At 47.9% G+C, this 14,202-nt stretch overlaps 1 protein-coding gene across 8 annotated transcripts in view; it reads left to right on the top strand.

Moving 5' to 3' along the window:
- The first annotated feature begins 535 nt into the window (after positions 1–535).
- USO1 (USO1 vesicle transport factor) overlaps positions 536–14,202 on the top strand; it is a 32,692-nt gene continuing 19,025 nt past the window's right edge. For 4 of the 8 annotated variants that reach the window (XM_063335606.1, XM_063335610.1, XM_063335613.1 and 1 more), the window contains exons 1-6: positions 536–712; positions 1,053–1,139; positions 1,260–1,324; positions 7,564–7,643; positions 9,526–9,537; positions 12,798–12,898. In XM_063335606.1, coding sequence (XP_063191676.1) covers positions 647–712; positions 1,053–1,139; positions 1,260–1,324; positions 7,564–7,643; positions 9,526–9,537; positions 12,798–12,898 — 411 coding nt within the window. In that variant the 5' untranslated portion in view covers positions 536–646. The remainder of the gene's footprint in view (positions 713–1,052; positions 1,140–1,259; positions 1,325–7,563; positions 7,644–9,525; positions 9,538–12,797; positions 12,899–14,202) is intronic. The other 4 variants (XM_063335612.1, XM_063335609.1, XM_063335611.1 and 1 more) reach the window with 1 other exon arrangement.

Genomic DNA, 14,202 nt, shown 5'->3' with positions numbered 1-14,202 from the left:
AAGTCCCATTTAAGACAGTAAGTTCCTTTCTGTCTAAATAGTTATTTTGCTATTGCTGAAATAAAATTTGCTGTAATTTGATCAGCAGTAACAGCTGAGGGGGCCAGCCCAGGCCGGGAGCTGATGTGCCCGAAGATTCTGCCCTTCCTCAGCAGGGGCACAAAGAGCCGCGGGAGCTTCCAAGGAGGGGAAACTCAGCGTCTGAAGGGAATTAAACCACTTCGTGCTCTTCTCTGAGGCTGAGCCGCCGCCGGCATGCGGCTCGGGTTCCGCTTCTCCTGGGGATGAGCCTGTTCCAAAAACGTAACACGGCAATTCGCTCCTCGTTAGGAGCCGGTGCCGCGTGTACCTTTTCCGCTGTAAGAACGCACGATTTCGGCTTCCAGCCCTCGGCGTTTGCCGGGCGGCTGGGCCGGGTTGCGGGGCCGGTTCCGCCGATGGGGCGCGTTACCCGCGAACAGCGAAACCTCCGCCCGCCGACCCCCGGCCCCGCCCCCCGCCGGCCACGTCGGCGCCACGTGGCGGCGCAGGCGCGGCGGCCGCTTCCGTGTCGGGGGCGGCGGCGGCGGCGGCTCCGGGAGCGGCGGGGCCGGGGGCGCGGGGCGAGCTGCGCCGGCCGCGCCGAGCCCAGCCCAGCCCAGCCGCCATGAACTTCTTGCGGGGCGTCATGGGCGGCCCCAGCGCCGGGCCGCAGCCCTCCGGCGCCGAGACGGTGAGCGGGGCCTAGCGGCGGGGGAGGCCGCGGGCCGGGGCGGGGAGCGCTGTCCTCGGGTGCCGGCCGCCGCCCCCGGCCCGGGCGGTGACAGCTCGTCCCGGCGGCCGCGCGGCGGCGGGGAGCGTCCTTGGGCCCGGCCGCGGGCCGGGGCGGGGGCAGGCCCGGGAGCGGCGGGGGCCGCGGCGGGCGGGGGCCGGTGCAGTGCGGGGGCGCGGCCGGGAGAAACGGGGCTCTCGCAGCGCTCCCCGCCGGCGCCGAGGCCGCGCCGTGCTCGGGGGAGCGCCGGGAGCGGGTCCCTCCTCCCGGCAGCCGGCCGCGATGTCCGCTGTGTTTCCAGATCCAGAAGCTGTGTGACAGAGTGGCTTCTTCCACTTTACTGGATGACCGGAGGGATGCCGTGCGTGCCCTTAAATCCTTATCCAAGGCAAGTGTCGAACTCCCAGAAGAGACGCGTGTTTTTTTAATACTTCCTTGATGTACTTCTTTAAAAGCTTTGTTCGGACTTCGGGCTAGACCGTGAACTGTTCAATTTTTCCCCCAATAGAAGTACCGATTGGAGGTGGGCATACAGGCTATGGAACATCTCATCCACGTCCTTCAGACAGACCGGTAAGCACGTCGCTGTCTCCCGGCAGCCACCTCCAGCCCAGAACCCGACCCTGCTCTGCTCCAGGAACAGACAAACCCAGACGTGGTTCTGTGTGCCAGCGAAGGCAGGAGGGGAGCTGGGTTCCTCACAACTCTTCTGGCGCGGTGGCCTTTTGTGAGGACAGACTTCAGTCAGGGGTGAAAAGAACAGAATGCCAGCAACTTGGATGAGGGGCAGAAAAGAGCAGTTGTAGAGTAAAGATGGTACCAAAGTGCACCTTAACGCTTCTCCTGGTCAGTTTTCACTACTGTGGAAAGGTAAATCCAAAATGACAAAGTTGAGTATATATAGTATTTGAAATAACCCGCATCAACCTGTTACTGGGCAAAAGGTGAAACAGACAGAATTCAGAGGAAATGAATGAAGTCAGTAAATGTGTGTTTCCTCAGGTGTGTGCCATCATGGGAATCGTTAGGATAACTCTGTGATGGGGAGTAATGCAGGCATTTATTTTGAAGGGTTCAGCTGGACTCCGTGGCTGCTGTGAAATCTAAATTCTTGATGTAGACCGGAATGTAATATTTATGCAATCCAGCATTTAAGATACCTTTGCTACCCATCTCTTTCTGCAGTGGATCCCGTTGCTGTAGCTGACAGTACCCACGTGTTGGAACTTGTAACCTGTTTGCAGTGCTCTAATTTAAGCTTCAAACTGCACGGTCTCGGTGCTTAAGTAGGCAAGTGTGGTGTGATGGCCTTTCAGTCTGGATTTGAACATAAAGCTGGTAAATATATATAAAACAGTCATGAGGGCATATATGGAGTACTTACACATGGGTACGTGGGAGGCAGGAGCATGCCTTCTAAGGTCAAGGCAAAGGAGAAAGAGGAAAGCAGCAGTTCAGTGTCTAGAAGGAGGCGTCCTGCTCCGCTTGTCTATATAGGACGAGAAGGACAAGAAGCCGAAGGCTGCTGGTGGCCTTCTCACCTGGCCGGTTCTGCCAGGGGCTGGTGTCTAGATGAGCCCTTGTTACTTCTGTTCCCTTGGCTGGGTAGTTAAAAGTGAATGTTTGGCCTGCGTGTAACTCAGATGGTGCAAACGGTAAAAGGGAAGGCTGTAGGAGTAACTGTCACTGATGCGAAGGGGAAGCCCTTCAAAAAAATGAGGTCAGGGAGCCTGCTTTCATCCACTTATCTGCTCTTGAGGCCAGATTTGAACTTTGCGAAGGGAGGTGGGGCTTTACTGATCTCCTTTCCTTTGAGATGCCAACCCGAACCCTTGGGGCAGGAACTCGAGAGCTTTTCTGTGCTTTTTGGGCTCCAGTTGTCCCGTTGGAATTTGTGCGTGGTGGGGCTCTGTGCACATGTGTTGTGTGGCTCGGGCTGCAGTTCACAAAGCAGTAAATAGATCTTTCTGGGTTTTGGGTTTTCATCTGAAAAAATGCTGTTTTCCACAAAATGCTGATAGGCAAGTTTCCTATAGCGTGTTTTACGGTGGATAAGCGTGTCAGCTGGCCCACCTCTGGTATGCTGGGGTTCATCTGAGAGGTCTGGTTGTATCCCTGGTGTCTGACGAGTTCAGGTGTGTGTTACGGGCGGTGTGAGTGATGGTAGAGGGGAGGCTTTGGGGGCTCTTCCAGTGGTAGGAATACAAAACACAGCCAGCTCATCAGAGTAACTGGCTGATAAATGAGTCGCAGGCTCAGCTGTCCCCACAGCCCGGTGTGATGGGCATATTGACCAGCGAGGCCGGTGGCCTGACAGAGGACAGGGCTGTCGTGGCCGTTTCAGTGTGTATGCCCAGATGGGGTGGGATCTCCAGACCTTTCCTGTGCCCACCTGAGGTGCCCTGAAGCTTTCTGTGGAAGTAAATATGCTCGTTGTCTCGTCTTGTCCTCCTCTTTTTTTTTTTGTGCGTTGCAGCTGTTTGAGGTTATGTTTAAGAAGCAGCAATGCACCTTCAGAGAAAACAGAAGTCAATGATTGACTCGAGTTGTCTTCTCGCATGTGACAGTGTTCATGTGAGTGACTCGCATGCGCTGGGCCTGTATTTTGACTGTGTTGCTGTGAAGTTTAAGACTACAGAAGGTCTGATTTGATCAGAAATATGAAAGGACCAGGAAAACAGTATGCTGTTTTGTTTTCCTGTGTAGCTTAGTTTTAGGGAAATGACTTTTCAGTGATTATTAGGTTGGCCCGAGGACGGGTGGTGGTGCTCTTCAGGTGCAGCTTTTTGGCTGCGGAGCTGCGGATGGGTAAGTTACTGATGGGAGATGTTACACGCCTGTCTGCTCTCTGGGACCTGTGCCTGTAGGTGCTGTGCTTCGTGTGCATCAGAATGTGAATGGAATCCACGAGGTTCCCCTTGTCGTTCCCAGTTTGGTTGAAGAAAGGCTTGATTGGGCTGTACCAGGTGGGGCTTACTCTGCTCCCAGCCTTTTTTGCAGGGCTGGATGTTTGGGTGGAAAGAGTTCTGGGGGAGCGGCCAGCAGCAGGCAGGGTCTGGACTCACAGGGCCTGTGTGGAACGGGTAGCTGTGTACGGAGACTGTAACGTGAGAACAGGACAACTGCGGGCACCCTTTCCTATTAGGTATTTACCAAAAATTAATGGGATAGTTCAAGATGCACAAGTGTGTGATCCTCCGCGGCACCTGCCTTGCTGGAATCTGTAATAGCTCTATGAAAAACTGCAACAAGTTTGCTGGTAAGAGATGATTATTTCCTAATGCAAAGAAGCTCATTGTGAAATCAGGATCTAGTCGAAAATCATTTGATTTTAAGACCTTCTCAGCCATAGCACAGCTCTTATCTTTTCTGAGAATTATGTTATTATTCGTGTAGCCCTTGAGTGAAAAAGCAGCTGTCTCTCATCTCTGGTGCGTGCCCTGATTTTGGCGAATCGATTGTTCCTTCCCTTGGAATTTGAAGTGAAGCACAAATTAGGGTGTCAGCTCTCTAGTAGTAGTTCTTTCCTTGTTTCCGTTTGCAGCCTTGTTGCTCTGCTGATCATTTACTTCCCTTGTAGAGAATCACACTTTAGCTCTTTGCTTCTTAAGGCATGCTGGTGTTTTCTTAATTCTGAGGTTGTTAGTACGAGGCATTTATAGCTTCATCTCCTAGCTTCAGTAGGGAGGAGGCCTGATTTGCATGGCTGCACTGAAATGGTGAGCGCTTCTTGTGTCCTCTTTTCATTTCTGTCCTCAGATCTTGCACTGCTGCTTCGGACTATTTACAGCCTGTATCTGGAACTGAAATACACGTCTTCTGTCTCGGAGACGAACACACTTGTTATGTGGTTTACTTGTAGATTGCCTTAAGCTCTGTCTCCTGCCTGAGTACTTAAAACTCGTTCTGTAGAAAACAGACTTCTTGCACTAGTTCTTCAGCTACGGGCATCAGCCATCCTGGAGCCCGGTAACACCCCCGAGTCAGCCCTTAAATGTTCCAGACTCTTGTGCCATGTGTTTATTTTGTAATACGAAGTAGGAACTGTGATCTGCAAGCGGACTTTTCCTGACTTGCTGTCTACATGTTGCCACATCCCACCAGGGATTATTTTGAAAAGTAATTTGGCATGGAGCGCAGAACAGGCCAGCATCACTTAACTGTTGGTGTGGGAGCGGGCACCAGAGTGAGAAGTCAACGCGATCGTTAACTGCTTTGGTTGGGCTTACATAACAAGGTTTTTAAATGTCAGCGTGACAGTTTTCATAGTTTGAAACCTAATATGAACCAAAGAGAAAGAATTCTTTTTTTTCTTAAGGCACAGACCTCAGTTATTTATGTGCTGTTAGTTCCAAATTTTCGACTTGTAATATGCTTCTCGTTAACGCTTCTGTAAGAGATCATATAAATGTTGTTATCCCTTTGATAGCTTTTCCATGACTTGAGTTTTCAGGGGTAACAAAATGCCCTCCTTTCTAGGCAGGCTATGATTGATGACGCGATAGGAACGTTCTCCTTTTCCTGACAGGGTGGGTGATGCCTGTCTGCATTCTGACAGTGAAACGCCCTAATGGTAGAAGAATAGGTAAAGGCATTTCTGAGGCACCCTGCCTGGGCAGGACAACACACGGGCGCCTTGGGTTCCCTAAGGTGCTTCTCTGTGGCGCTGCGCTGACATCTTGGTCGAGTGCCGCAGAAAAGCACAACCAGCAGAGGGAGGACGCCCGAGGCGGCTTACCCTGGACTGTTGCACTGCATGAAGGCCGCATCTTTTATGGATGCCGGAGGGACTGGAAGTCTACTTCTTGGCTGACTTTTTTTTACTACAGAGCAAAAGCTGCACAGCTTCAGACTGAAGAGAATAATCAATAAAATGTTGTGTGTGGTGAACAGCAGATGGTAGCAAGGCAGTGAGTGGTAAAGACAGGACGCCGCTGTCCTCATTTTGTGATGTGTTCCTCTTCCGATAAGAGAAACAAGGCCTGCTTTTACCACATCTACCTAAAATTTGCCTATTCTTGTGTAGCTGCTGTGATGACCTGGAACAGGGAAAGGAAAAGCAAGGCTGCAGCTTGTTGTTGTTTTTTTTTTTTTTTTTTAAAGTCTCCAGGAAATAATTTCTACGTGTTTTTCAGATGTGGAATTGTTTCAGTTACATGAAAAGGAAACCATAGGCTTTGGAGTGTTGTGTTGAAGAACTAAATTTACAATAAAAGGAAAACGTAAGCAGGCTGGGAATCTCAGCACACCTGCTGGACAAGACCGTTTACATGGACCAAAAACTTTCTTTACTTGCTTTGACTAACAGTTTGGCAGAGGAAGAGATAATTTCCTCCCCCTCCTCCATTTTGTTTCCATCACAGCCCAGCTTAAAAGCAGGTATGAGTATGGTACGAGTTGAGTGACACACTGAGGTGTCCTGGGAGGACGTCAGCAGGACCAGGATTCAATTCAAAACCCGACGTGAAAGAACAAACTACACTGACACCTGATTATTTCTACCTTTTGAATTAGTGTGAGAGTCGAAGGAAGGGAGGCGAGGCGTCGCTTTGACAGCTCGCTAAAGCCCTTGCTGTAGTGATACAGGAAATGTAGGTACAGATTGCTCCATTCTGTCTTCTCAAAGCTGGTGGCTCACCTTCAGGCTTCTCTAGTTTTCTTGGTTGCAGCAACTTCCGTAGGTCTGTCATCTTTAATGAGTGGTCTAGCAGAGATAGCTGGCCTCAATTAAGGCTTGGCTTTTAAGATTGCTGGTTAGACAGGTTATTTTTTACGCCTCTGCTCTGGACCGGCCTAGTAGCTTCTTAAAATGCAAATTTATCCTCGGTGTGGATCCTTACTTTGTATGCATTAGAGCTCGGTGAAAGCAAATACCGAGGATTTTGAATGAGGGGTCTTGTTTTGCCAGCACGCTCTTGTGATGCTGGGCAAGCCACGAAAATAGCCGAGGTGTGCCCTTTGCAGTCTGAGGTGCCTTCCTTTGGGATGTTAGGTTTCCTTTTCCTTTTGTTTTTTTTGACCAGCTGTGCTTTCACACTTTCCTGATCTATGAGCAACAAAGCAAGCAGCAAAAATGGTTACGCTTCCCCCCAAAACTCTTGGACGGGATCTTTATTGTAGCGTAGGGTTTATGGGTTGTTCAGGCTTTGCAAAGCAGAAGAATCAGGTTTCTCTTCAAGCAGGGTTTATTAAGGAATAGTCTTGGTGTAAGCAGGTGACCTAATGCTTAGGTTGGCTGCCCAGCGGCTTCCTGGGGATGCTTGGAGTGGAAAAACCCGTAATAACTGGGTGTAGTCCGAGTAGGTGACACGAGGGCTGGCCCGCTTGGGACAATCTGCAGCTGTTGCCATTGCGTTCATGTGGAGTGCAAGGTTTGGCCCCTGGTTCTTGCTGATGGGTTAGTGGGGGGGGTCCTCCCTGGGATGGTGCAGAAGCTTCTCTGCAGCTTCCTTGGGTGACCTTCTGGGAAAGGGTCCCAGTTCCTCCCGGAGATTTCTCCCGGTATACTCGAGGAGCAGGTTAGGAGGAGTGACTCAGGAAGTGGAAGACACACTTAAAGTGAAGCTTCCTGCGGTCATCTTGTGTCACCAGATCTTCTGGATGGGGTCACCTGAGGGAGTGGAACTGGGCAAAGGAGTCTGACTCCATTCAGGGACTGGGCGGTTGATGGTTACATGGTATTACAAAACGCCTGTCAATGTCAGTCCCTCTCTCACTCTAATGCTGCAAAGGGAGCTGCATGTGCAGAAAAACGATGTTGTAAGAGTAGTTGGAAATAAGTTATTAAAGAAAAGTGGTTCTTTTGTTTGCAGTTCAGATTCTGAAATAATTGGCTATGCCTTGGACACTCTCTACAATGTAATATCGAATGACCTAGAAGAGGAGGAGCAAGGTAAGCGCTTGGCAGTACTAGCTGTGTTAATGGGGGGGTGCTTTCCTTGTGGTTTTGTTCAAATGATAAACTGTAACACCCTGTGATTTACTAATGCTGAGACGTGCTTTCTTATTGTGTAGCTGTGACGACAGTGCTAAAAAAAACTTGTTGTATGCAACTTGCATTAAAGTAATACTGAATGACTTGCTTATTAATTTAAAAAACTATATTCTGTGAACAGCAGCCAGGTTGGAATGGGATAATTAATTGTTTTTTGTAAATGGGAAAGGGCAGTGCTGGCTATTGCTGTCAAATGGGATACTGCTATCTGATGATTTAACAGGGATATTGAGAGAGAAAAGCTCAGGTACCTATGATAAGGTGGCTATATGTAAGTGTGAAAACCTTTTCCAGCCCTTCTGTGGCAATTTAGAAAGAGACTCTGCCTGTCCTTCCCAGGATGGTTATCTGGAGAAGCAGACACTACGTGGCCAGGCTCGCAAACTCCCTGCTCCTCCTGCCGCTATTTTATGTTTGAAGGCCTCTCTTGATAGGCCATAAAAACTGGTCTCAAAGGCCGGTGAAACGGTTGCAGCTGTTAAAAATAACCCTATGTTTCACAGAGACATCAGTGCTCTGAAGAAAGTGGCAGCAGTATCCCAAATTAGGCTTGGGCAAGAGGAACGTTCTTAGAACTACATCCATGAAACGGAGCCGTGAGTGCTCAGACTGGAGAAGAGCCAGATGATGCTGCTGACAATAACCCAGCTGTGGCTTACAAGCATTTTGGGCTCTTGAAGGGTGAATGGTACGGAAGGCAGGACAGTCCAAGCGTCCCAGTTTTTAGCATCAAGGACAGACTTGAGAAAGGGGATGGGATCTGGCTGAGGGCTGGGCGAGTGCTAGCTTGGGAGGAGGCCTCATCAGAGCGATGTCTGTCAGATGCTTGCCTCCATCACCATCAGTGGGGAGAGTGGAGAGCAGGTGCCAGTTACAGTCGTGCAGGCAACTGCCAGGTAGGTGACTCTGCCAGAGGAAAAAAGTCTTGTAGGATATCCATTCTGCTTTTGGGTGAATCAACATGATAATCCATCATACTACTTGTCCAAAAAAAATAATAATCAGAGGTCTAGGGCAAAAATGAGCACAGTGTGAGCAGAAGGATAACTTGGAGATGAGTGAATATATGTGGGTTCATAACATCCTGCATTTGCCGTGGACCTGAAGAGTCTAGTCCCTGACAGCACTTGTACCTCGTTTTTCAGTTTCCACTACATGCAATGGAGTGGGAATGCTCCTGTGAATGGGCACAGCTTCTGCCTGCAGTTGGCTGTAGGGCTGTAAGGCCTTAAAAGAGACGCTGCAGGCAGTAAGGCTGTGCACTATGTCCTGTCACGGTGCCTTCTGCAGTGGAGTATCTCATCGTGGGTAGCTGCGAGAGACTTGCAAGCTGAAAGCCTTCTGTGACATGTTATCCTTAAGCACCTCTCAAACTGTGGCTTGGCTTATTTGCCGCCCTTTTCCTCGTTCATCCAGTTGCCTGATCTTGATGAAAGAGGTTTTGAACAAGACCAGAGTTTTATACTGCTGGTGGATCCGTGTTCCTGGTGGTGGCCTCGATTATGGACTTGACAAGTATGTTATTAGCAGTCTCTGAGGAAGAGCAAAGAGCTGACAAACTGGAGTGACGCTTGTGCGATCAGCAGTGTTGTAAGAGTTACGGGGTTGCTTCGCTTGGCCACTTCCACAAGAACTACTGGAAGGAGTAATTGCTACCGTAGAAAGCTAGGACGGCTGCTTTGAAAATCTCAGCTTATGCTGCTACTGGTTGTGCTGTTGGGGAAGCTATTCAACTTGTAAACCTTTCTCTTGTTTCTTTTTCTTTTCTCTGCACTGACAGATGATTCTGAAGGTAAAAGAACCTTTACTTATACAAATATGGCACTTTGTTTTAGGCCTAGTTGCCACTCTCACCCATAACGCTTGCCGCCGTTTAAAAAGGACACTGTAAAGACTTGCATTGGAGCTTAGCGAAAGCTTTTTGCATTCTGCTCTACATGTTTTCTTTGGAGCGGAGCATCTTGCCAATTTTATTTCTCATGTGATTTGGGCATGCTGAATTGCCAGCAGATCTCCAGAGACGGCAATGATGATCAACTCTTGTTTAGGATGTCATGAAAGTGCGCAGCTTCGGCACTGGCAGGACTTTGACGGGCAAAGGTTTGTGAACAGTTTCTGTTTGCAAGAAGCCCTGAAGTCCGACACACACGCAAGTGCTGCACGTGAGCATCCTTCACAGTGTCTCTTTTAAGCGATGCATGTTCAAATACAGTGTGCAGTTCTGCTGTAAGTTACCACTAACGCTTTGTGTGTTCTCCTTTTTTAAATTTATCAAAATGCATGTCGTGTTTATTTTAAGATTACGTTCTACTTTGCAGTGCTGCTTGTGAGTCAGTCACTAAGAGCTAATCTTACTAGATGGAAGTCATTCTCTTTACTTGAGCCCTGTGAAAGGGTAGATTTAAAGGGTGATTACGGGTAGAAGTCTGGTTGCAAGATCTGTGGTGTACCCCCATCAGTAGAAGATGCAGTTTCACTTTGCCTGTTACTTTCTGTCTGTCTCCTCTTGGTCTCTTTTTTAAATTTAGTAGAAGAAATACTGATAGGACAAGGAAGAGTTGAGGAAAAAGAAAAGATAACTTTAATATGTCCCTTTTATAGAAGAATCTTATACATCCTGAACTAGAGTCAAGCTTTTGGAATAAGTTATGTGTATTACTGTGTAAGCTGCGTATACTGCTCAGGTTTTGCCTTAGCACCCGGAACTTGAGCGAGGATGGGAGCTGGGATTAGGAGGAATCCGTAGTTCAAACATTTGCTATTTGTAGCTGAGCTTGGGTAAAGGACAAGATGTTCAGTCGCAGCTCATGGAAAATTCAAAATGAAGTATTTTGGCTTAAGCACCTATTTAAAAGAAAAAAAGTTTAGGTGTATGGGCTTTGCTTGGTTTGCGGGAAGCTCTAGTGCGTGCAACGCGTGTAGGATTCTCGGCGGAGTTGCCTCTTATTCTACAGCAGCGAGTGAGCAACTCGACTTCTGGGGAGTTGCCTTGCCTGCGGTTTTTGTTTGTTCACCTAAACCAGGAGTGAGCCAGACTCGACAAGCCCCTCGTCTTCAGCGAGCTCACTGTCGGACTCGTACACTGTTAGATGCCACATGCCTGGGCTAGAGTTATTTTTGCACACTGTCTGTCCTCCCTTTTGTCATCTTTTGTTAGTGTTTCATAATTTCTGCAGCTAAAAATTTAGAGCAGACTGGTGCTGCTTCTCTCTCCCCGCTTGTAAGCTACCTACCGATAAACCTGCTTCGAGGGAGAAATGTAGCCATCCTACATGAGAGAAACGGTCAGCTACTCGCTGACGGCTGAAAGGCCAAACAAAAAACCTCTTTCCTGGATTGGAAATCCTTAAAAAGTAGATCTTATAAACTGATACCTTGCAGTGAATCACCGTCGCCAACAGTTTGAATTGGGTCGGTGGAATTAAAATTGTTTTCTTGGCACCAAATTTTTATGGTAGAGTCTTTTGTTCCTCTGTTCTGCCATACCCCTGACAAGGTCCGGAGTTTGAAGATTATGTGTGGTCTTTGACCCATTTTATAGCTGCTCAGTTGTTAATGGCTTGTTAGTGACTCCTGGATAAGGCTGTGAATCCCGCAGTCTAGGCAGGAGCAAAAATCCTGGTTTTGCCTTTGCTCAACCAAATCAGACCTTTGGATAAATTCAGAGGCTTTACCAGCTGTTTTCTGTGCCATGTGTTCCCATGCCCGTGTTTTCATCAGCTCGCGTGGGACGGTGTCGCAGCGCTGAATGTAGGTCTGTGTGATTTGTAGGGCAACCCCATTTCGAAGACGAGCAGCGGCGCCTTTGCTGCGGCTCCGCGGTGAAGCGTGGGGCACAGAGCAGAGCCTGGGCAGGGGAGCTCGGGGGTTTCGGGGAGAAGGCAGGAAAGCAGCAACCAAGCCAAGAACCAACCTGTTCTTTAAACTCGATGAGAGGCTCGTTTCATATGGGGTGGCGGCTGGTGTCACGTGAAACTGAATTCCTGCCCCTCTTGAGAGGACTGTGTTTGACGACTGCGGAGCAGCTGAGGGCTGAACGAAATGTCCTCTCTTCCTGTCCACAGTGAAGTTACAATAAAAACAACTCCCTTTGAATTGGAGTTACTCTTCCTCAGTTTTTCAGCCGAAGTTCCGTAACCATGCCCTGCAGGAGTACCTACGTAGGGTTGTTTTGTGAAACAGCTCTCTAAGCTGTCACTCAGCCCAGAGAAACAGCCATGGTGCAGAGCTGTTGTTTGCGTGTTTTTTCTTATTTTTTGTTTGTGCAACAGTGATGCATGAAGTAATTGTGTAAGATGAAATTCGGGTGCTACCCCAGTTCTACACAACTGAAGAGTAAATAGCAGAGTGGCTTTTCATTTCCCTTGTGAAATTAATTCACGTTCCAAGACTGAGAGGTTTTGATGCTCATCTATTTCAAGCTTAGCCTCCTTGCCTGATATTTAGATCTCTTCTGTTGCTAAACCAAAAGAAATGAATGAGGCGTTTGAGCCATTTAGCCTTAGATGGTTTATATTCCTTATCTCTCGCTTCAAGCCTCTCCCTATGGATGTGCTTTGCTTTTCCGTGTTCCTGATGAGGAACCTCTCTAGTGGCCCGGTTCAGCTGCATGTGGACGTGGCTGCTTAGAGGGTTTCTGCTCCTCTGCTGCTGGGGGGGTTCTCTCCTTCTCTCTGAATTCTCCGCTCACTCAAGAGCGTGCTCTGTCAGACCTGGAACTGGCAACTGGGGGGGTGGGAACTGTCGATCCGGTTGGATATGATCAATGGAAATAGGATTTTTTTTTCTTCTAATGCTGGAATGAGTTTTGGTAGATTCTTGGTTCCCTCCTATTTTTAAAACAAAACACTTCTCAATAAAAGTTGTGTTTAGAGTAATGTAGGTTTACTATTTTGTCCAAAGCTTGCGTGTTTGTTTTGAAAATAATTCCATTAACATGATAGCAATGACTCTGAACATTTTTGTGGCCCTATTTTAGTAAAAATAAGTATCACAACTACCTGAAGTTCTTCCAATCCCGTGTTGTAATACATAGTTTCTTTACCATTACAGAAGAAAACTTGCCAAAACAAGTTGATGATCTGGGCAGTCAGTTCACAGAGATTTTCATTAAACAGCAAGAAAATGTCACGCTCCTGCTGGCCCTGGTGGAGGTGAGTACCAGTCTCTTACTGGCCATAGCGAGAGATGCCTGCTGCGGTACAGGGAGGTTATTTTAATGGATGAAGCCGGTTTTGTCGTCCTAGGCAAGCCCCTGTCGAGTGTGAGGTGTTCTTGGACATAGCGAATGGGGGCTTGGAGGTGGGCGAGGACGGGATGAAGGCTGTTAGTGCAGCTTTTAAAGCAGCCTAACATTGAAAGGGTTTTGGATACTCCATTAGAAACAGTAAAAGCTATTGGTCCGCGAATAGCAACTGTTGTCACTAGCACAAGGATGATTTTTCAGGTAATCATTAAATGATAATGGGGTAGTAATGTCTGTTGAGATGCAGTTCAAGCAGAAAGGGCGACTGCTTTCCATCAGCATGATGTGCTTAACTCGTTTTCCAACGGCTTTATTCTCAAGGACTGCCTCTTTTTTCTCAACTGTTAAAAATCCTGTTTCCAAGCTAAGAATATGATTGTGCTTGAGAGAAAAAGAGCAATGTGAATCACTTCTTCTATTTTTTATTTTTTCCATTTCCTTCATAGTCCATCTTCGGTAAAAAGATGATGTTCTGCTCTTCCCGTATGGAACTTCTGTCGTGCTTTCAGCAGTATTAAACGTTTGTCAGTGTATCTGAGGGTTAATCCCCAAGTGCCAAATTCCAGCCTTGGTAAATGGAAATGCAAATCAGGAGCACAGTTTTGTAGACTACGGTTAGTGAGTTAGTAAAATTACCTTTCTGAAACTGCTGCCTGCGGCTGACAGTCCTATAAAACTATTTAGTGAGTGTGGAAGGCTGACTTGTAGATATATTCCTGAGATGCATAAATGCAATATGTATTTTAGGAAAATCCAGGATCTAGGGCCTTACTCGGCAGCGGGGTGCTGTTAATTTTATTGATTCAAATCTGAGATCTGCAAGATGAATACAGCAAACATCTCTCCTAAAGACAGGTGAAACCCATAGGTGGAGCTGCGTGACTGCTGAATTGCACACGCAAGTGTCATTTGATAAAAACGTATATAGTATTGTGCAGAGCTGCAAGCCTGCGATGTGTCTTGTAAATTATCCGCTCTTTTTCTCTGCAGATGCCTTAGTTCAGTGTGCTTTTTGCTAACAATATCATGCCATTCAGGGTTTGTCCTGTGCTAGGCTCAGTTTTAGAAAAAGCTTTATAAACCTTCTACCCTGTTGGGCTAGAAAATGGATCAGTTGCACCGCTCTGCAGCAAGTAGAGTGGAGATCTTGACCTTGGCCAGTGCCTGAGGTAGGTCAGGTGCTGAGACAAGGATGACACGTGCTCCGTTTTC

This window comes from Chroicocephalus ridibundus, chromosome 5 (genome assembly GCF_963924245.1).
Source record: "Chroicocephalus ridibundus chromosome 5, bChrRid1.1, whole genome shotgun sequence".
NCBI classification, from domain to species: Eukaryota; Metazoa; Chordata; class Aves; order Charadriiformes; family Laridae; genus Chroicocephalus; species Chroicocephalus ridibundus.
The sequence above is the reverse complement of the archived record's forward strand: the minus strand, read 5'-3'. Positions and strand labels throughout refer to the sequence as shown.